Source organism: Polychytrium aggregatum (assembly GCF_025602895.1).
Source record: "Polychytrium aggregatum strain JEL109 chromosome Unknown BJ171scaffold_13, whole genome shotgun sequence".
NCBI lineage: Eukaryota > Fungi > Chytridiomycota > Chytridiomycetes > Polychytriales > Polychytrium > Polychytrium aggregatum.
This window is the reverse complement of record NW_026516215.1, coordinates 120,895-141,318: the sequence shown is the minus strand read 5'-3', so window position 1 is coordinate 141,318 and position 20,424 is coordinate 120,895. Positions and strand designations below refer to the sequence as shown.

Genomic DNA, 20,424 nt, shown 5'->3' with positions numbered 1-20,424 from the left:
CTTGGTAGGCCCATCCCGAATCCGGCCCAGTGAACATCGATGTCAAATACCTGTGTTCCGTGGGCGATCGCAGTGCGCAAAATGGGCGAATCACTCGGTAGCGGAAAGCTGACTGTCCACCTGTTCTAGATGTGAAGATCCATGTCCGCGGTTTGTCTAAAAGTACCAACCACCCACACATGGAACCAACGTATATCCGTCCGAAGATACTCATGCTGTAGCGGATGGAGTTTGCCCATCACGATCCGCCGATTCCCGCATTTGCGCAGCCAGTAGGTGGATCACCGCTCGCGGGAATTGGTTTATAAGGGCTATGAAATACAGAGAGCCCTTGGACATTCGACCATGACGACCTTGCTAGCAGCCACCGGTGACAACAACGGCAGTGCAATGGCTCTCTGTGGCCTCCGTTGATGACAGCTGCCCAATAGATACCAATCTCTTCCCAAGCACGACATCTGGCTGGGGGGGGAGTATGCATACTCAAGCTCCGAGATGGCCCCGATCTGCAACAGCGGCCATTGGTAAAGTCAGAGACTTGGTTACTGCAGGCGGGCCAGCCATTGCCACGGATAGCGATCCTGCAAGTCCGGGACTGCCTCCCATGCATTTCGTGTGTCCCAGCTGCTGCTTGGGCATTTCGCCACCGTGGAATGCTCTGGCCATTCAGCCGCAGGCTCGCCAAGGCCCAGGTTTGGGCGGGGTCGTCTTGGCTGGTGGAGCCTTGTGGAGCGCATGCCCGCCAAGGCGGGTTCGCTCGCCCAGGGCCCCCCTCGCTTCTCCTTGCCCTCATCCAGTCTCTCGTCTTGTCCATCTTGTCTGCGCTGCTCCTCGCAATCATCGAGCAAAATCGAAATGCAAAAGTTGAAAGATAACGTCCGCAACGGCCTCACTGCCGTCTCGACGACGCTGCACACACCCCTCCCCGAAAGTCTGGAGGAAGAGTGCCGAAAGGTATGTCCGGCTCCGTGCTCAGGCTATTTCCCGCATCATCCGCCGCCAACCGCCCAGTGTTGCGAGGGCCGAGCACTGCGGATCCATCAGATTCGGCCCAGCTATTGCAAAGGACAGCCACACATATCACACTGCTGCAGAGGCATGCTCTGTCTGGCTGGTTGTGGCTCTGCAATCCTTTCAGTCCGTCGAGCCCTGCCGAAGTTGCGGATACTGGCTCACCAACCATTTAATACTGCCCCTTCATCTCACTGACGGCCCGCATTGGCAACTTCCGGGTGCGGTCTGCGTCCATTCCTCTGCCGTCTGTCCTGTCCTCTGTCTTCTGCATCTTTTGACTGTCGCAACCTATCCTGGATACGGTCGCCAACCTCGAATCCGGCACCGCCGAATCTTGGATCTCCTGGCTGCTATTGAATCGACACTCCCATCCTGGATCTTTGTCGTGGACCCTCAGGCTGCCTCGATCCTAGAGCAGTTTATTCCTCGCAACAATGAAATTGATGCACACCTCATCCCCATGAGTGTGCTCGAAAACGCCCGCGGCGTTGCCGTGCTTACGATTGGTAGGAAGGCCCATCCCTTGCCATCCGGTCGACGTGCTCATCCGTCTGTGCTGGCGTGCCGCCCAGCATCGTACGCTCGGCCTTGATCGTTCGCTAACGCTGCGCTCGTGTCATTTGCCCCGACCTTGGCGGCATCTACCAGTCAAGGCCGGCTTTGTATGGTCTGGCCGTGGCGGCGCTGGGTTGGTCGTTGCTCGGTTGCCTGATGGCCGTTGGTCTGGTAAGAAATGGTCCGATACTGGCACTGCTCAGAGACTGACGTAACGACATTTTGTGTCGAGTCGCTCAGGCTTGGCTTGGTGGCGCCCACGATGAGAATTCGATGGACATGCCAGGGTACTCGTCCCGAAGTGTTCGATCTGGAGTTTGTGCTGACCAGCCTCTCGGATCTGCCATCATTCTCGACACAGCGCCATCTGCGATTGCGGCTGGCGGCGCTGGCTTTGGAGCCCAGATCGGAGCCCAGATCACGGACTGTGTCTTTATCCTGAACACCGACGATGCTGTTCGAGCATTTTTCCAGAAGGGCAACTTGACCTTTGGTGGCAATCTCTCCATCGCAGCTGGCCCAGTCGGTAGGTGACGTGCTACGCTGAGGAGAGCCAGGAAGTGTCAGGAAGGACACGACGCCGTCGCCCGGATCGTTGGTCCGGAAATGCCTGCCGGAATCAAGAATCGGAAGTGGCGGTTGTGGATTCTGGGTTTCTGGTGCGAGAGTCGCCAGGGGCTTGCAGCTCGGAATTCAAAGCTTGCATTGACGAACCCATGGTGACGATCGAGGCTACCACCAATGCGTTGTCAGAGTTCTCTCGTTGAGGTGCGTGGTCTCTGCTCTGACCCTGTCAATGTTCGCAATCTACCCCAGGCCGATCGACCGAGGCTGCTGCCACGGGTCTCAGCTTGGCCCCGATCTATTCGTATTCAAAGTCCAAGGGTTTGTTTGCTGGTCTTTCACTGGAAGGCTCCGCCATCGTCGCGCGCAACGAAGCCAACTCTCGATTCTACAACCGCGCGGTGAATCCTCTGGATCTGGCAAATGGGACGATCGAGCCGCCTGCGATGGCCGACCCGCTCTACCGCGCGCTCAACCGCCGCTTCGGCGAGGAAAGAGTCCTGGCACCGTCCGCTCGCGGCATCAAGGCGTACGCCCAGCTCGGCCGGAGCTTCACAGCCAAAGGTGCTCAACAGGGCGCACAGGCTTCGCCGTCACAATCCTTCGGTGGTCCTAGCTACGGATCTGCTCATGACGATCGCCTGTCGTCCGAGTACGACGCCAAGTCGGCAACCAGCCCTGGCTCTGAGCCCATGCCAGCCTATACTCCTGCACTTCCACCGCGCACTGGGACGCTCCAGTCCAGCCAGCCACGAGCGATGGCCCTCTTTGACTATGATCCCGAACAAGAGGGCGATCTCGGCTTCAAGAAGGGCGATATCATCACGATTACCGAGTCGTCCGGCAACGTTCAGGATTGGTGGACGGGCCGGATTGGCGAGCGGCAGGGTCAGTTCCCGGCCAACTATGTGCGCATGATGTAGGATGCGCTGGGCCAAGAGTCAGGTCTTGCTTGGGCCTTGGTTCAGAGCCGCTGGATACCGACGTCCGGATGCATGCATCGTAAGCCGTGCCAGTGGTACACAACCGGTGGCGACGGTCCGAGTGGAGTGAGTGCTGCCGTGCCAATCACCGCGAATACAACAAACTTTTTCTGAAACTAGACATGCTCACACACGGATGGCTTGCGTGGCTTGTGTGGGATGTGTGAATCTGACGGCAGCCGAACCCCTGGATCATCTTCTCGCCGAGGTCTTGTAGCGATTTTGCTCTTTGCCCTGCGTCTTCCTCCCCATCCCAGGTTCACCCACTTGGACACCCCTGGCCGAGCGTAAGATGCGATACCGCTTTTGTCTGACGAGGCGATGCGTCCCACTGCTTTCCGACATGATCGTTTGGACATGATCGTTTGGATGCTGCTCCAGGCTGTCCGCGTTGCCCATTTCGGGCTGGCTGGGTGTGGCTTTCACATGACCGAGCCGGGTCGGCTCGCGGCAGACTCGCCCGAGCTGATTGGCCGGGCTTGTCGGGGAGACCGACGCGTCGCAGCCGTCCGCAGGCACGGCCACAAAGATAGGGCGGCGGCGCGGTGCGGCATTACACAGCGCAGTGTTGTGTTGTGTTGTGTTGTGTTGTGTTGTGTTGTGTTGTGTTGTGTTGTGTTGTGTGGTTCAGAGACACAATGCGCAACACAATCGCGACCGTCGCACACGCAGCCGCCCGAGCGGCAGTGCAACGCCGTGCGCAGCCCGCCCCACGCCAGCCAATGGCCCTGCGTTTCCTCCCTTGTGGCTTCCCCTCGAAAAAAAAAAATCTGCAACGCAATCGCGTCGGCGGGCTTCTGCAAACAGGCCAGACAATGGCCGCCTGCGCCACACACGCCACACGCGTTCCTCGCCCGTCCTCGCCGACGGCGCAGAGAGAGGATGCAGGGAGCAGACCGAGAGCGCCAGGCAGCAGCGAGACAGTAGCGAGGCGTGCTGCCAGCCACACGATGGCGCTCTCGCCGGGAGATGCCGAGATCGCTCCAGCCCCGTCTCGGCGAGGGCGAACGAAGAACGCAAACGCAAAAATTTTCATTCATCGCTGCGGACCGGCGGCGGATAGATATAAAGCCCGCGACAGGCCCGGCACGCCGCTTTCCTCCTCACCCTTTTTCCTTTCGTTTTACGAGATCCGATTCGAAAAAATGTCTGGTGCCCCTGTCAAGAAGAAGACCAAGACTCCCGCCGAGTTCGCCACCGATTTCCTCCTCGGTGGTGTTGCCGCCGCTGTCTCCAAGACCATTGCTGCTCCCATCGAGCGTGTCAAGCTCCTCATCCAGGTGAGCACTGTTCGCTGCGGCAGCTGCCTGTCTTCGCCTCTGCCCCCCCACCTGTCCCAGTCCAGACGAGAGTGCCCGCTACCGCACTCTGTATTCGGTCGCCTGGTGATCGGAAACAAACTGCAGATTTGCTTGGTTTCCTTCCCCCTGAGCATGGCTTGCGGTCCTCCCCGCCTTCTTCGTCAGCGCATTCCCCGACTGCTGAGTCCTTGACCACCGTCGCTAATCCCGCACTTTGCCATACATCTGTAGAACCAAGATGAGATGATCAAGAGCGGCCGTCTTGCTACTCCTTACAAGGGCATCGTCGACTGCTTCGGTCGTGTCATCAAGGAGGAGGGTGCCGGCTCCCTGTGGCGTGGTAACCTTGCCAACGTCATCCGCTACTTCCCCACCCAGGCCTTGAACTTTGCTTTCAAGGATTACTTCAAGCAGCTCTTCGGCCAGAAGAAGGAGAACTACGCCGCCTTGTAAGCATAAATAGGACTGCATGCCGCCCTGGGTCGGGCTGCCGTGGCCGCCAACGAGACACTAAACATAGCATACGCCTCCCTCGTCTTCCAGCGTTGCCGGCAACATCGCCGCCGGTTCCGCCGCCGGTGCCCTCTCTCTCTCGGTTGTCTACTCCCTGGACTTTGCCCGTACCCGTCTTGCCAACGACAACAAGTCTGCCAAGAAGGGCGGTGCTCGTCAGTACGCTGGCCTCGTTGATGTCTACAAGCAAACCATTGCCACCGATGGTGTTGCTGGTCTCTACCGTGGTTTCGGCATTTCCCTCGTTGGTATCATCATCTACCGTGGTCTCTACTTCGGCATGTACGACTCGATCAAGCCCCTGGTCCTCACTGGCGATATGAAGAACTCTTTCCTCGGCTCCTTCATCCTCGGTTTCGGTGTTACCAACGTTGCCTCCCTGCTCGCCTACCCCGTTGACACTATCCGCCGTCGTATGATGATGACTGCTGGTACCGGAACCAAGTACAGATCCGCCCTGGACTGCGCTGGCCAGATCCTCAAGAACGAGGGCTTCTCGTCCTTCTTCAAGGGTGCTGGTGCCAACATCCTCCGTGCCATCGCCGGTGCCGGTGCCATCTCTGGCTACGATCAGCTCCAGCTCATCATGTTCGGCAAGGCCTACTCCGGCGGCTCCGGTTAAATTGCCTCCTCCTGGTTGTCAATAGATCTGGTCTCTCTGGTGTTTTGGGTTTGCGGCCACTCGGCCGAAGTGCAAATATAGTTCATTCTCATAGCCACTGCCGGCGCTGTGACTGGCTGCGGTGCTTCGTTGTGGCCGGCTCGACTTGCGCCTGCGTCTGGTCAAGCCGACGTGCCCGGGAGACGGTTCCGGAACGCGTTGGCGGAGTGGATTGCTGCACGTGACGGGCGGATTGTCGGATCGAGCCAGTCATGCCCTGGTCGATCACCATCCACCACCAACATCACCATCCACCATCACCATCTCAATCCACCATCACCATCCACCACCACCATCACCATCCACCAACGTCTCAATCCGCCGCCATGGTCTCTCCCGAAGACTATCCACGCCTTCTCCAGACCGCAGTCTCGATCGCAGAGAAAGCCGCCCCGCTCATCGTCGATGCCTTCCACAGCCGCTCTCGCCAGTCCGATTCTCTTGCTGCTGCTGCCGACATCAAAGTCGCCACCAAGGGCGGCAACCCCGTCGATCTCGTCACAGCTACAGATATGGCCGTGGAGCAACTCATCTTCTCCGAGCTCCGGAGCAACTTCCCCGACCACGCCTTTGTGGGCGAGGAAACCATGGCCCAGAGCACCGACTCCAGCTGCGGGCTCTCGGACCGCCCCACCTGGATCGTCGATCCCATCGACGGCACCACCAACTTTGTAGGTATCGCAACCCTCCCCGGCACATCCAATCCTCGGCATCTACTTCATTCTGGCCTTGTCGGCTATGTTGCTGGTGCCGAGCGCTCCAGGGCTCGCCATCCGATCGATTCCAGCTGCCTCGCTGCCTCGCTGCACCATGCCCATCCTCATCTGTCTCGCTCTCTTAGGTCCACGGCCTGCCCTTCGTGGCCATCTGCATCGGCCTGACGGTCAACAAAACCGCTGTTCTCGGCGTGGTCTTCAATCCGATCCTGGGCGATCTATACACTGGCATCGCTGGTCAGGGCTCCTTCTGGAACGGCAAGCAGCTGCCGCTCTTTGATCCTCCGCGCCCGCTGGAATCGCTGGCTGAGGCCCTTGTCATCAGCGAGTACGGCTCCGATCGATCTGCCTCCGTTCTGTCCTCCAAGGTCGAAACCATCCACCGGATCATGGCCGCCCCATCTCGCGGGTTCCGCTCCTTTGGCAGTGCCGCCATCAATATGTGCTTTGTCGCCCGTGGCAGCTGCGATCTCTACTGGGAAGCCGGCATCCACATCTGGGATATTTGTGCGGCCAGCGTCATTGTCCGCGAGGCCGGCGGAGCCGTTCTCAACTGGACTCGACAGGACGCACAGCCGTCGGCACCCTCTCGCTTGGCTGGTTGTTCGCCGCAGGTTCTTCAGGAGCAGTTCGACCCCTTGGCACGCTCGGTTCTCGTTGTCCGCTGCATGGGCGACTCCAACCAGGGCTTGGATGCCCTGGTCGAATCAGTTCGAGGACGTCTTGGCCCGCTGCCCGAGATGTCGAGAGATTAAAACCCCAGTGCTCGGGAGATGTGCAGATTCGGCGAAATCACACCAGTCTGGCAGCCAAAGCGGGTCTGCACAAGCGGGTCTGCACAAGCGGGTCTGCTCGGTCAGCTCTGTTCTCTTCCAGGATGTGGCAATATCAATATCAATGTCGATGGCAATGCCGATGGCGATGCACTTGCTCCGCTGCAGCATCAGCCGAAATTCTTGGCCCAAGCCAGGTCGATCCTGTCCAAAACCCATACATCACGCACTCTTCTCCCGTCACCTTGTACCCCACGCTGAACGCCTGTTCTTTGCTCTCTCTGCCAATGCGATGAAAAATACGCCGCCGATTGATTCACAAACGGGAATATATTTTGCCGAGCGATGCGGTGCGGTTCAGTCCAGTCCACAGAACATCGCACGGCTACCTGGCACTGCAAACTGCTTGGTACAACAAAAACATGGAGATAACAAATAATTACCGCCGACTGGCTACTTATTCAAACGAGTGCGTCGCTTCGTTGATTGCAGGTTTGACACGAGCCTTGGCGACACACATCAACAGTGTCGGGGTTGGCCTTCAAGAGCAACGCATCTTGTCGGAGTGTCGGCTCCTTAAAAGCCGGTGGTTTCAAGGCTTCCCGAGTTGTACTGGCTGATAAGGTCGGCAAGCGTGTTCTGCAAGTCCGCCGAGAACGGCGTCAGACTTTGTTTCGACTTCCATCAAGCACGCAGCCGGCGCCACGAATCTCACACCTTCCGCTGCAAGAGAGACATCGGTATACCAAACTCGCCATGTCCAAGCATCACTCACCACTTCAATACTGCCTCGGTAGATGTGGAACTGACGCTGGGGCACATCCAAGATGAGCACAAAGGGGCTGCCGAGCTCTTCCTCCGAGATGCTGCAAATGCTGGCAACCCTCTCGCTCATGCCGGAAGTCTCTTTGACAGTGAAGAAGATTGTGTCGGGCTCAACCGACTCCATGGTGCAGGTGTCTCCAGTGCACACGACCTTGGTGCTGCGTTGATTGGCCAGGGTCTGCACGACGCCCCGAATGCGAGTTTTCTCGTCCTGAACGAGTGCAAATCGTAACGTTTAGATGCATAGATACAGCCACAAGAGCGACTGGTTGGGCATCATCCACAACCAACAGCTCGTCCCATCGACACCTCCCGGATCTCCCCGGGACGACGGTCTCACCTCGGACTCGTTCGGGAAAAACGCAACCAGCGCGGGCTTTTCGTTGATGCTAAAGCCAGCCGACTCGATACCCTGTTCCGCAAAATGCCGCAGTCAGTATCGTAGCTACGACGGCATGGCCAAACATGCAACCAGACCGACCGCCCTGCTTCTCACCTCAGCGAGGTCCACGACGTTCTTGGGGGCCCAAGGGAAGTCGACTCCGTCCTTGTCGTTCATCGCGACACTAGCAGCGTCCTTGTTGATGATCTTTCGGTTTTCGTCGAGGATCACCAAGGAGGGGATACCATCCACACCATAAAAATCACTGGTGCGCAGAGCAAGAGAAATGGGTAGAGACAAAGATGGCGATAGTGTCAGCAATACATCAGCATAGGAACAGGTCCGCACCATCGCCTGGACCGAGGGGCTTTGAGTACGTCAGCGGTGTAGCTACCTAAGCTCCTCATAAGCACTCTTGGCATGCTTGAAGGGCAGCGCAAGCCAAGGCATCTCCTTGATGTACTCTGCTCAGACACAAGTGACGAGAAGGCTATCAGCATCAGAGACGAGCATGGCGAGTCTGCCGAATATCAAGTTTCGCTCCAGTCTGCCCAGATGTGCCGAGCGCACGCTACTCTCTCGAGAGCCATAGGGCCCACAGCAGGCTGCGTCAGCGTTGCTCACCCGTAAACGCTTCTTCATCTTTGTCGCCAGACAAAAAGACAATCTCAAAGTTGGTCTGCTTGGCCTTGAGCTTTTCATAGAGTGTTGCGAGGAGAGGGGTACATCTTCGGCACGGGCCGCACCACGAGGCCGAGAAATACAGGCCCAGAATCTTGCCGTCAATGTCAGAGCGGTCGAACTTTTCGCCCTCGCGGTTCACAAAGACGTTGCCGAGCATTTCGCTCAGCGGGCGAGGAGCATAGGGAAAGCCGAGACCCTCGGGATCGCCCATGACCTTGGAGCGGGCATCCTTTGTGATGGAATTGCCGTGCTCGTCCAAGATCACGAGCGTGGGGATGCCTTCAACTTTGTACTTGCGGCTAAGAGCGTTCTTGGTATCCCTGTTCTCGTATGGCAGAGCAAGCCTGGCCGACAGGTCAAGACAGACACGATGAGGGCGGCAAAAGGAGTCAGATGGGCAGGGGCTGAAGCTGTGATAACCCAAGGCAAATGATCGAGCGGGAAGACGGCTTTTGGGGGGGGGAGATCAACGGCGAGACTGTGCTAAACTCAAATGGTCGACCAGAACGGCCTGCTGTGGGGTCACCTACCAGGGCATCTGCGAGAAATACTCGTCGAACGACTTTTGATCCGAGTCCGAGCTCACAAAGACGATTTCAAAGGGCTAGACAGAGCACAAGAGCCCAAGTCAGCGTTCGTTTCCTGGCGAGCGACCAGGCCCTGGAACAGCACATTTCTTCGGGAGCCGGCGCCCTTCTCTCGCAAGCTTACCGTGCCCTTAGCAACCATGGAGTTGTAGTACTCTGCCAGCCTCGGGGTAAACATCTTACAGGGAGGACACCTGCGAGGAGAACATGCCATATCAGATTACATCAGATCACATCTTCTATATCGGTCAGATCGCATCAGTCCCGAGTCGGCGCGAGACCAACGCGAGCCCTGGCACAGGCCCCCAGACATGATCGAAATCAGATATGGATTGCAGAGGGCACTCACCAGTGGGCACTGAAGTACAGGCCAATGTACTTGCCGGCGAGCGCCTCCTGGGTCGAAACTGTCTTGGTTTCAAACGCCTCCGGGATCTTGACTTCGTCGAAGGTGTGGTCGGGATGGACCGTGGCGGCATTGGAATGGCACGCTTCGCATAGGTCATAGTTGTTGCAGTCGCTGCACTTGAAGCGGCGGCCCTCGATGGGTGTGGCAGAGCAGCCGTCGCAACCGACACCCTCCCAAACATGGGAAGCATCGGCAGGGACGGGCTTGCTGGTGTCGACGGCCAGCAGGCTTGGGCCAAGGAGGTCGACGGGGCTATCGGAAGTCATGGACGCGGGGAGGGCAGCGGAGGCAGATCGGGGGGGAGGAGACGCAGCGAGGATTGCTTCGCGAACGCAGCGCGGTATTTGAAGGGGAAGGCGGCTGCGCAGTCGCCCAAAGCAGGCGCGCCCGATATATACCCGGATCCCCAGTGGCATCACCTCCCCACCACCAGCGTCTTTGCCACCACCGCCTTCTCCAGTGTCGTTGCCACCACCAGCGTCTCTGCCTTCGCCGGCTGTCGACTCCAGTCGTCTTTCTCCGTCACCACACCATGTCCACTCCTCGAGTCATCCGCACCTACGGCCGCAAGTCCCAGCCCCGTCCATACCCGACGCTGTCGCCGGGCTGGGAGCAAGTCTATCGCTCGCACCTCCAGGAGGCTGCTCGGTCGCCTCCAAGCCCATCCAACGCCACCAAGACAATTGCCTCCAGAGAAGAGGGTGAGCGGCCCGACCCCCCAGCCATCCGCGCGCGGAGTGTGCGTCCCAAGGTGGCTGAGCCCCAATCCAGACCTTTCCGGCCAGCAAAGGCACAGCCGGATCCATGCTGCCCCACCGATGCCCCGGAGGAGCAGATACCCTCCATCGCCTCCAACGAGACCAGCGCACCAGTAGCCACACCGTCAAGTGCAACTGCCTTGAGCCCCAGCGAACCTTCGAGCACCAGGCCCGATGACGCACCACACGGCGCACTCGTCCTCAGCGACGCGAGTGTCCTTCATGTCGCCCACACGACGATCGACAGCACGGATACCCTGGCATTTGCACCAACGGACAGCCCAAGCAGCATCTATATGATTCCCCCAGATCCCCTCGATCGACAGTCCTCCAGCCAGGGTGCATTCACGTCCTCGCCTGCAGGATCGCCGCTCGTTCCGGCAGCCGCTCCCGTCGCTCCTGCTACACCGCTGCCTCTACGACGATCCCCTCGGTTTCTCAAATCGGCCAACATCGAGCCAGCGACCTGTATCGAAAGTACCGAGGGGACAAGCTCAGTCCACACAGCTATCGACCACGATGCGACGGGTTCCACCACCTCGGACGAGCCTGAACCTGGGCCTGAACCTGAACCAGACCCACAGCCACAGCAGGCCAACTATATCGTCATTACACATGTCGGCCAGCGTCTCAAACGGGTGGTGTCGCTGCCACTGGCAGGCCAAACAAACTGCACCGCCGACCTCGCCGACGTCGATATGGCCCAGGCAGACGGCGTCCAGGCCGCCAACGAGACGTCTTTGCAACTTGCTCGCTCATCATCCGAGTCCTCGTTCGCCGGATCCTCAACTCGTCGCATCCCTATCGATCTGATATCGCTCCCAAGCGTGTCTGTGCATTCCGAATCGACAGAGTCGGACGAGAACATCCTGTCAGACCTGCGCATTTTGCCGCCTTTTGCGTGCGCCCTACGTGATGCCACATCGTTCGGGTCGTTCTGGACAGAGGAATCCATGGACATTGTTTCCCAGGATCCACGCGATGCTGGCAGTGACAGTGACAGCGACAGCGACATCTCACCCGCACCTTGGGACTCGCCATCGATGAGTGCTCGCCCGCTTTCAGAACTGATCGGCCGCAACAAGCTGGGGTGGGACCGTGCCGCTGTCCATTCGTTCCTCAAGCCGCCGCGGATCAAGGCTGTGCGAAAGCCGCGCCATTGGGAGAAGCTCTCAATTTCGGGCGGCAATTCGATCCAGCGACTCCCATCGACCCCAATATTGGCGGCAGCCTCAAAGTCAGCACCATCACCACCAACACAGATAACGACGGCGACGCCAGCGTCTGCTCTGGGCACTCGGGCCAAGCCTGCGCATGTCCGCCGCCGCACCTCGAGCTCATATCTGGGATTCAGCGACTTTGGTCGCCCAATCCAGCGAACCTTCAAAACCAATCGCCTTTAGATCAATTTCCCTCCTGGGCCATGTGGGCTTACAGCACGTCCCAAAACCGGTCTGGCCAAGTTGGGCGCCATGACACTGGCAATCTCAGTGTTGATCACTGCAGTCGATATGGAATACAATGCTTGGCCGTTTTTGATTCTTCGTGGTCTCCCCTTGTTGCTCACCCCTGGGAAGCGGCCGTCCGGCATTAATTGCTATGTTGTTTATTGCTGCAGCTCTAGCACCATGTGGTCCTCGCGAGTGATCCGAGTGTATCAGAGTGTTTGGGTAGCTCGCGCCTGGGATGAGATATCGTCGCTGCTTGCGATATCGAACCAAAGCGCCATCTGGCGTCGGGTTCGTCAAGTATGCGACGCTATTTGGGCCCGTTGCGGAGCAGAAATAGGGCCAGGTATTCGCATGGATTTGGCGGCCTGCGCAACAAACATCACCGCCGGCTGTAAGCAGCATATCCCCGAGCACCATGTATCGCTCATTGGCTGGTGGCCCTGTCCTTACCGCTCTTTTGCGATCGCCTTCATGCCCTCTGAAAGTACTGGAATCAGGGTCTGATCGAGATAAGATCGCAGAGGCAGTGAATGGAGCTGGGCTTTGTTCATGCTGGTGACGTGGTGCCGTTCGGCCTGAACGAGATCCTATGCTCACAACAAGCGTCGCGGCGGCAGTCTCGGTTAGCGACATTGTCTCGGCCGTTCACGCCGCATCGCTACATGGCTGTCGCCAGGAAACCACGGCTGCCCGAACATTCCTCACCTCCACGGCGTTCGTGAGACCGATGGCCTCGAACGGATTCTCGTCGGTGTTGCCAGAAACGCGCACGGTTTCTGGGTTGTCGGCGGATCGGTCGTGGCGACATTGTAGGAGCCGGTCAGTAGCAGAAAGCCCCGGCATATTTGCGAGTGCGCTTCCGTCGGACCGCATTTCTCCCCCCCCCGCCACGTAGACTTACCGTATTTGCTTTCTGCCATCGTGTCTTTGGGCCGATCGTCTGTCTAAACCCGAGGCTCAATCGTCTGTCCAAACCCGAGGCTCGATTTCGCGCGTGGCCTGGATTTCAGCCCCATTGTCACGTGTCGCGCTTGCCGCCCTCGCAGTCCTGATGCGGCGCTCAAATCTCTGGCTCTTGGCCATCCCGAGACCCGACCGATGATCTGCCCGCAAAGCGCCGCTGCTGCTGCCATGAACGAAGCCGATATCACATTTCCTTCCGATTGGCCCCAGCGCTTTCGCCAGTTCCAGGAGATCGACCAGCTGCTGCGGTGCGGGATCTGCAGCGAGTTCTTTGACACCCCCATGATGCTGCTTGGCTGCTCCCACAACCACTGCTCCAGGTGCATCCGCTCGCATTTGCAAGAAACCCAGTCGTGTCCTTCCTGTCGAGTGCCGTCCGACTCACAGCAACTCAAGCCCAATCGATGTACGACTGGTGCACGCCTGAACTGCCGTGCCGCACACCGTGCGGTCTGCGCTGGAGTGATACTCGACGCTCTTGGGCAAGGACATCGGCAGCGATCATCGCCGCTGACGCTCACCCGATCTGCTGTCAAATCTGCTGCTTTGTTGTAGTGATCGAGGATCTCATATTGGCTTGGAAGTCCTGTCGCACATATATCCCGGCCCTCGAGCAAACCCAAAAGCAGTCCCCGACAACCGCCCACGCCCAAGTTCAAACCATCCATGTCCCGCTACCCGAATCTGAATCTGAACCCCAGTTCCTCCACCGCACTGACCCCTCGTCGGCACCATCGGCAAACACCCGCAACAAGCGCAAGCTGGAGCAGCTGTCACTGTCAACGCCTCCGTCGCGGGCTAGCCAGCCACCGCTCAGCGACCCCTCTGCATCAATCCAGCCCGCCGGTAAAGTTCAGCATCCATATTCTCCAAGGAACGACTCGAGCGTTATCATCTGTGCATACCCGACAGCCTTGCGGCTCGCTCCGATCTGACCTGATTTGATCCGATCCGATCCGATCCGATCTGATCTACTCTGCTCGGCACTTTGACTTCCTAGCGGGCCAGGTGGTCGAGTGTCCGTTGTGCGCCTGTCGAGTCAAGATGGCCAAGCTCAACAGCCACATGGATCACAACTGCCAGCTGCATGTGGAGAAGGAGCCTTCGCCGATCGTGCTCGATGATGATGACGATGGCCAAGACTCTGAGTTTATGCCGAATGTACGAGACCGTCGATCAGTCATATCGACGACGTCAACGAGGTTGGTGACTCTCCTGTTCTCGTCGCAGCCCTGACATTTGCCAGCCACTCCACGGATCTGATCTTCTGAGGCACCATGGCCCTCGTTCATCCGAGAGCGGCACTGACTGCCCGTTCTTTGGGCTTTGTCTTTCTGCGTGTCCGGATCTGTGTGTTTCATCCGTATCGCGGCGAGCTTATCCAAACCCATCGTCATGACATGCTGCCATGCCGTCTTGGACTCTCCTCACCAGTTCGCCAAGGGGCGCCTCCCGCGCGACACCTCAAAAGTACAAGAAATCGGTCGTCTACAGCGGCTTGGGAGAGGCCAAGCTACGGCAGCTGCTCAAGGTCAGAATTACCGATATTGGGTCGTCAGCCGCGCCGCTTGGAGCGTCGACTGAGCGCCATTATCTCACGTCTCTTGACACAGAGCGAAGGAATCTCGTCTCACGGCGACCGACAAGGCATGATCCGGCGCCACAAGCAGTATTTAGTCCTCTACAATGCCAACCAAGATGCCTCCAAGAAGAAATCTACTGCCCAGCTGCTTCGTGATCTGGACCACTGGGAGGCATCTGAGGCCAAGAAAACCAAGCTAACAGCCTCCTCGACTGCTCTGACCATGACGGCTGACCATGCCACCAACACCGAAATCGAAAACGAAAAGCAGCAGCATCATATCCTTTTCATGCATTGTGGGTTTCTTGGGAGTGTGATCCGAGGAGGTCGATCGCGAGCCGTATCGAATACGCTCGCCGAACAACCTCAATCTGATGCGAACTCAGTGCACGGTGCAGTATATGTTGTATATTTGTGCTTGACTCTGTTTGTGGATGCTGCCTGGAATCTCCTTCACTGCTCAGGTACCATAGCGAGTTTGATCAGCTCCTTGCCCACGCTCGGTCGAACAAGCGACCCAAGACCACTGCCCCTTCGGAGCTGTGCAACAACGACTCTGTTGGCGATGACCCAGCTCCCAGCGACCTCCGTCCGCTTGAAAGCATCACCACTGCTGGAGCTGGAATTGGGATTGGGTCGGGTAATGCTGCTGACGATCAGGACGGCAGCACGGCCCTAGATTCGTTCCTGGACCGCCTCGACAATCTGCCAGATGAAGTTCCGGAATCGCCTCCGCGGCTTACAGCCAACCCAACTGACGCCCGATGAGAGTTTCATCTTCCGCCCGCATATCGCTCTCGCTTGAGTTGTGCAAGCCGTATGAATGCGACGAAATCTATCATTGTTCAGCTTCACTGTGTCTGCCGCGTCCTCTTCAGGCATCGCGGTCTCCTATGCGGTCATGATGCCGTTCCGTCGCCCTGTCCCATCGAGATCCTCGTTTCATTGTCAATTGCTGCCGTCGGGCACTCAGTATTCGCTGAGAGAGTGTTTACTGCTGCACGAAGGCCTGATGGAGCAGTTTCTTTTGGCTTTCCGAAAAATAGGTCGGAAACGTGATCTTGAACTTGATCAGCAGCTTGCCCTGCTCCTCCGAAACGGACTTGTAGATGGGCATGCCCTCTTTCGAGACTTCGATGACACTCTCAGGGCTAGCTCGGTTGTGGTCAAATGATAGAGGAGGGTCGAGTCAGGCGATGGCAAATGTTTGGTCACCACGCAATCGAATAGAGCGTGGGCCTCCTTCGGAAATGTTCACACAGGCGCTCGTCATGAGCGCCATCGCAAACAAGTAGCTACCCTCCGGGTCAAGATGTAGTGTTTGAGTGGATCCGTAGTACCAAGAAGCCCCATTTCCATGCGTCCGTGTTGTCCATTGTTCCCGTACCTGACAACCTGAGTAATGGGAATCTTCAGTATCCGCTTATCGAGTGTCTTGATTTCGACCACAGATCCAATCAAAGCTTTGATCAAGGGGATGTCCGAGGTGTATTCGAGGTTGTCTCCGTTGCGGGTGAATACCGGATGGGGTTTCTCGCGGATGATGAACACCAAATCGGCTTCATCATATCCAAGCCACGACAGCGGTGTGTATGTGAGGTGCAGCCACAGGAACTCAGTATGTATGCTTTCGCACTCTCCAGTGCCGATTGCTCGTGGGTTTGGAGCTTCGCTCTCTTCCGGTGCGATTGGCTTCTAGAGCCACAATCACAGTTCCGCGTCTGGCTTTACCTGGAATCATGTTTCCACCCTGGTCTCCAAGCTGGGGGAATGCCACACGTGTACCGTTTTTGAGGCCTTTTTCGATCCCGATACTCAACAGCTTCTCCTCTACGCGCGTCGTCATGCCATCGTCGTTAAGCACCTACCAGGCCACGGTATATGTGCAGCGGTTTCAATTTACTATCAATCGTTCATCGAGACGAGAGTCGCTTGTCGCACTGGCCAGCAGGCCGGACGGACTGAACCCTCCGGCTCTGTCATCCATGGCACATGCCCATCCGTCGGTCGTTTGCTGCACGAACGAACCATATCTCCGAAATCATACCTTGCGCTTGATCTTGACACGCTTGACGGCTCCCGTATACAGCTCCTCGAGGGTCACATCCAAAAAGGACTCGATTGGCGGCGCTTGCACCGGTCCGGCTCCAAGGCCAACCGATCCTTTGTTCATGCCATGTAGACCGCCAAACTTTTGCCCAAACAGGCGCCCAAGTTTGTCGCTGCTCTCGGGCGGATTCTTGATGTTGGACGTTGTGAGCGGGCGTGCAGGATCCGTGTGGATCGAGAAAAAGTCCGAGAACGGGTTGGTGCCTCCAAAGAAGCTTGAGAAAACGACCAGAGGGTCGGTCGGCGGCTGATATCCGCCGGGATATCCATCGAAGCCTGATGCGCGAGTCGAGACAAGCGCATTAGCGGGGTTTCCGGTGTTTGGAATGAATGCAAGCGATCCCAGACCCCCGTCGGCTTCCGCACAAGCGGTTCTAGGCAACGGTGCGGATTCAGACTGTGCATTGATTGCGTCCGCTCTCTGGAGGAGCCGTGCCTCGACGCTGCATCGGTGCCGCCCAGGTAACCTCATGGTGTCGGACCAACGCGGATTCGTCCGAGATATCCGCCACCTCCTCCTCTCATCGTCACCGGTTGTTATCCAAGATGATGCAGGATCCAATCGTACCTTCACGTGTTGGGATGCCGTTCGTGAGTCCGTCCGGACCATACTGGTCGTAGATGGCCCTTCGTTGGGCTGGATAGACACGGTCAATATGGCCGGATAAGGGGTTGCCAAAACCGTGGAGTTGAAAGCAGGATGGTCAGCGCACCGAGAGAGATTGAAGGGATTGTGCTACTCTGCTTGAGCAGCGAGTGTGCCATCCTGGTGATCGATGAAATGCCCGCACCGTTACTGAGAACATCATAGCTCTCGGCGATCCTGTAGAACAAGTCGATGGCTTCGGGGGATTTGTTTTTCTCTGGATGGAACTGAATTCCCCAACCAGAAATGGCGGAATCGCAATCAGAATGCTAGTGTGCGGGCATGCACCGGCCCGGGGATGGATGCCGATGTCGCTCCGTCCAGCAACCACAAGCGAACGATCAGAGCCACATTGATCGTCGCGTGCACCGATATCGAGGGAGAAAGCGCGTCGCTGACCTTCAGAGCCATCTTTCGATAGGCTCTCCTGATTTCCTCGTCGCTGGCCGAGCGATCGAGATCCAAGACTTTGTAGTAGTCGCTTTGGGCAACCGCCATGGCACACATCTTGGCGTGTGGTGGTGGGGCGTAGGATGATGTAGCGTAGTGCAGGATCGTCGAGCGGATCGGACTGGGTCAGGAACACAGGAGCTGCAAACGATGCGGAAACGGTCTATACGCAGATTGTGAGCTGTAGCGTGGGGATACGGTGACGGCTTGGCGGACGCCGTTGATGCTTGTGCTGTGGTGGGAGTGGAGGCGGCCGTGGGAATGTGTGTTGGTGTTGGAGATGACCCAGAAGGAACCTGGTCTGCTGGCGCTGCCTCGGACTATTCTCAAGCCAGGCGGCTCAGAGGCCCTGCGGCTCTGATTGAGAGATGCCTTGGGCAGTCTGACAAATCTTGTCTCTGCCAAGCGCATGATTGGCGACTGGGCGCGTAATTGGACTGGCGACATGGGTCTGATGAAGCGATGCAGGTCGCCTATACTGCCGATGATGCAGGCGAGGCAAGTCGCAGGGCATGCCGAGTCCGGATTGGCTGCCACAGACTCGAGTGAAGATATTGGCTGGGCAGATACGGGTGTGAGTAGTTGTGGCTTGGATAGCGACACTGACATTGGATGGCGACACTGACATTGGATGGCCACAGCGTCCTGATACTCGGCCAGCCGACCGCCTTTGGCTCCGGCTCCGCGTCGATTGAGATTTGAGCTATATTTGCCCAGATCGGAGCGCAATCAGGCGCCCAGCGCCAGATAATTGCCCGGGCGAGCTCTCGAGGGCTTGGCCTCGCGAGATCGCTGGCCGACAGGATACGCTTGATCGAGAGCACTTTCCCGCTCGAGAGAGCGACGTCGTTTTGGACACACCGCTCCTCTGGGCTCTCCTCGACCGAGACCGCCAGCTCTCCGAGAGGCTCCCCGAGGTCCTGCCAGTGCCGGCAAAGGGCTTCCCGCAGGACTGTCGTCTCCCGCCCGAATTGGAAGGCGTGGGCTCGTCAGGCGATTATGTCTTCTTGAAGAGCGAATCGCTTCGATATCGTGCTGGCCAGCCCAATCGGCATCCTCCATTTGGGTGCGGCGCAGAAACTGCCCAGAGGACACTCCGCCACGACGACTGCTCCTCGCTCCGGCGGGTTGCAAACGGCTCCCCCCCCCTCGTCGTCGTCGTGGGCGCCGGTGGTGGGCCGCGCTGCGAGGGCGGTCTGCTGGCCGATTGCGGTCAGCAGGGATGCCGTGATCGACGCATCTATCGATATGCCTGTTCGTCGGCAGGGGCCAGAGGAGAGGGGAGAGGGAGGCACAGCTCTTTCCCACGGCATCCGTTATCCGCCATCCTCCATCTGCCACCCATCACCGGCCCCTCGCTTCCCATATAACCCTTTGTCGTTTCGGTCAACCTCGCCGAGCCATCTCGAGCGTGCAGGCGCCTTCCCATTCGCTTCGATCCTCGCTTCATTGTTAATCCAGAGTTCGACTCAGTCTCTCTCGCTTAGTCCCCTCATCGGGTCTGACCATCTCGGTCTTTCCTTCGAGTCCGACCCTTTCAGCACATTTATCGCCGCCTCGCACCCAACCCGGCCAGGCCGTTGCATCGCAGTTTTGCCTCAATTTGTCCGTCCTTGTTCTTGCTCTCGAATTTGATCTCAGTGGCTATCGCAGTCTGATTGGCTTATCAGACGCTCTGTTTGCGACGTAGGTATCGCCCGACGATCTCTTTCGATCACCGCTTCGGTCTTGCTTCGGCTGACCGGCCTCGGCCTTTCTTCTCACGCGAATGCCATGTCAATCCATTGCCAGCAGTCTTTTTAGCTCCGGCTTGTTTTGCTCTCGCCCATCCAGAGGGACTTCGATTTTCACACAGCGCATTCCCACGCTGACAGCCAATTGGCAGCACCGGAACTCTTCCTTGCCATCTGTTCTGACCAGAATTCCATACTCTCTCCTTATCGCTCCATTCCTGCATTTACCAGCCTCGTTGCATTCGGCTCTCTTGCAAGACCAGGCCTTTAAAGGGCTCCAAGCCCGTTCAGCGCTTCGGGCATCCCCGAATTCATTCGACACCAATCCAGCCGTTTGGCCATCCGCTCTTTGTGGTCTCTTCTCGCCGCCACCTCAGCAACATGGTCTACGACTCGTTTTATGGTACGTCTCTGCTGCTGGACACAGCGCCCCGCTGTCCTGGCTTGCGGCTTTCGATCGCTCGGCCCCCGGTGCATTTTGTTGGTCCATCATTGGTGTCGGTGTGAACCCCCCTACGCTCCAACTCGTCTCTGCTCGCTGTTTCACGCACGTTGATTCATCACACATTTGTGGATCTCGATATAGCATGCTTGCGCAATTGCATCATTCGCCGTCATCGCACCGACTCTATGACCCCGTGGCCTCGCTGACTTCCCGCCGCATTTTGGCCCCACTTGTTCGTTACTCCATTGGCCTTGCTGTATGCCCTCGATTTCTCCAGTGTCATCTGCGACGGCTCCGCCTCCCATCAATGCGGTCAATCG

The 20,424-nt window shown here is 57.9% G+C and overlaps 8 protein-coding genes across 8 annotated transcripts; 5 read left to right on the top strand and 3 right to left on the bottom strand.

The window, feature by feature from the left end:
* Positions 1-855: 855 nt before the first annotated feature.
* On the top strand, positions 856-3,056 carry BJ171DRAFT_422673 (uncharacterized protein; the record flags this gene model as incomplete). Its single annotated transcript, XM_053107559.1, has 5 exons — positions 856-954; positions 1,412-1,520; positions 1,663-1,740; positions 1,931-2,095; positions 2,386-3,056. 5 exons carry the CDS (start codon positions 856-858, stop codon positions 3,054-3,056), a joined length of 1,122 nt encoding a protein of 373 aa, XP_052967825.1.
* Positions 3,057-4,163: 1,107 nt separating this feature from the next.
* On the top strand, positions 4,164-5,649 carry BJ171DRAFT_499521 (mitochondrial carrier). Its single transcript, XM_053110476.1, has 3 exons — positions 4,164-4,396; positions 4,649-4,866; positions 4,961-5,649. The coding sequence occupies exons 1-3, from the start codon at positions 4,262-4,264 to the stop codon at positions 5,550-5,552; spliced, it is 945 nt and encodes a 314-aa protein (XP_052967824.1). The 5' UTR covers positions 4,164-4,261; the 3' UTR covers positions 5,553-5,649.
* Positions 5,650-5,917: 268 nt separating this feature from the next.
* Positions 5,918-7,062, top strand: BJ171DRAFT_558340 (uncharacterized protein; the record flags this gene model as incomplete). Its single annotated transcript, XM_053113148.1, has 2 exons — positions 5,918-6,262; positions 6,433-7,062. 2 exons carry the CDS (start codon positions 5,918-5,920, stop codon positions 7,060-7,062), a joined length of 975 nt encoding a protein of 324 aa, XP_052967823.1.
* Positions 7,063-7,391: 329 nt separating this feature from the next.
* Positions 7,392-10,309, bottom strand: BJ171DRAFT_499517 (thioredoxin-like-domain-containing protein). Its single transcript, XM_053110475.1, has 9 exons — positions 9,908-10,309; positions 9,683-9,752; positions 9,502-9,575; positions 8,912-9,315; positions 8,682-8,751; positions 8,402-8,552; positions 8,246-8,317; positions 7,856-8,116; positions 7,392-7,719 (listed from the first exon to the last, which is right to left on the bottom strand). The coding sequence occupies exons 1-9, from the start codon at positions 10,231-10,233 to the stop codon at positions 7,657-7,659; spliced, it is 1,491 nt and encodes a 496-aa protein (XP_052967822.1). The 5' UTR covers positions 10,234-10,309; the 3' UTR covers positions 7,392-7,656.
* Positions 10,310-12,264, top strand: BJ171DRAFT_499516 (uncharacterized protein). Its single transcript, XM_053110474.1, has one exon. The coding sequence runs from the start codon at positions 10,500-10,502 to the stop codon at positions 12,126-12,128; it is 1,629 nt and encodes a 542-aa protein (XP_052967821.1). The 5' UTR covers positions 10,310-10,499; the 3' UTR covers positions 12,129-12,264.
* A 141-nt stretch (positions 12,265-12,405) lies between these two features.
* On the bottom strand, positions 12,406-13,129 carry BJ171DRAFT_597947 (Dpy-30 motif-domain-containing protein). Its single transcript, XM_053114794.1, has 4 exons — positions 13,078-13,129; positions 12,882-12,952; positions 12,627-12,763; positions 12,406-12,541 (listed from the first exon to the last, which is right to left on the bottom strand). Exons 1-4 carry the CDS (start codon positions 13,094-13,096, stop codon positions 12,484-12,486), a joined length of 285 nt encoding a protein of 94 aa, XP_052967820.1. The 5' UTR covers positions 13,097-13,129; the 3' UTR covers positions 12,406-12,483.
* A 139-nt stretch (positions 13,130-13,268) lies between these two features.
* On the top strand, positions 13,269-15,558 carry BJ171DRAFT_499513 (uncharacterized protein). Its single transcript, XM_053110473.1, has 6 exons — positions 13,269-13,545; positions 13,695-13,985; positions 14,140-14,341; positions 14,574-14,670; positions 14,753-14,998; positions 15,178-15,558. Exons 1-6 carry the CDS (start codon positions 13,275-13,277, stop codon positions 15,487-15,489), a joined length of 1,419 nt encoding a protein of 472 aa, XP_052967819.1. The 5' UTR covers positions 13,269-13,274; the 3' UTR covers positions 15,490-15,558.
* BJ171DRAFT_499508 (DnaJ domain-containing protein) lies at positions 15,559-18,275 on the bottom strand. The gene is made up of 7 exons (XM_053110472.1): positions 17,876-18,275; positions 17,622-17,703; positions 17,399-17,467; positions 16,769-17,106; positions 16,453-16,585; positions 16,109-16,280; positions 15,559-15,872 (listed from the first exon to the last, which is right to left on the bottom strand). The coding sequence occupies exons 1-7, from the start codon at positions 17,981-17,983 to the stop codon at positions 15,713-15,715; spliced, it is 1,062 nt and encodes a 353-aa protein (XP_052967818.1). The 5' UTR covers positions 17,984-18,275; the 3' UTR covers positions 15,559-15,712.
* Positions 18,276-20,424: the final 2,149 nt, after the last annotated feature.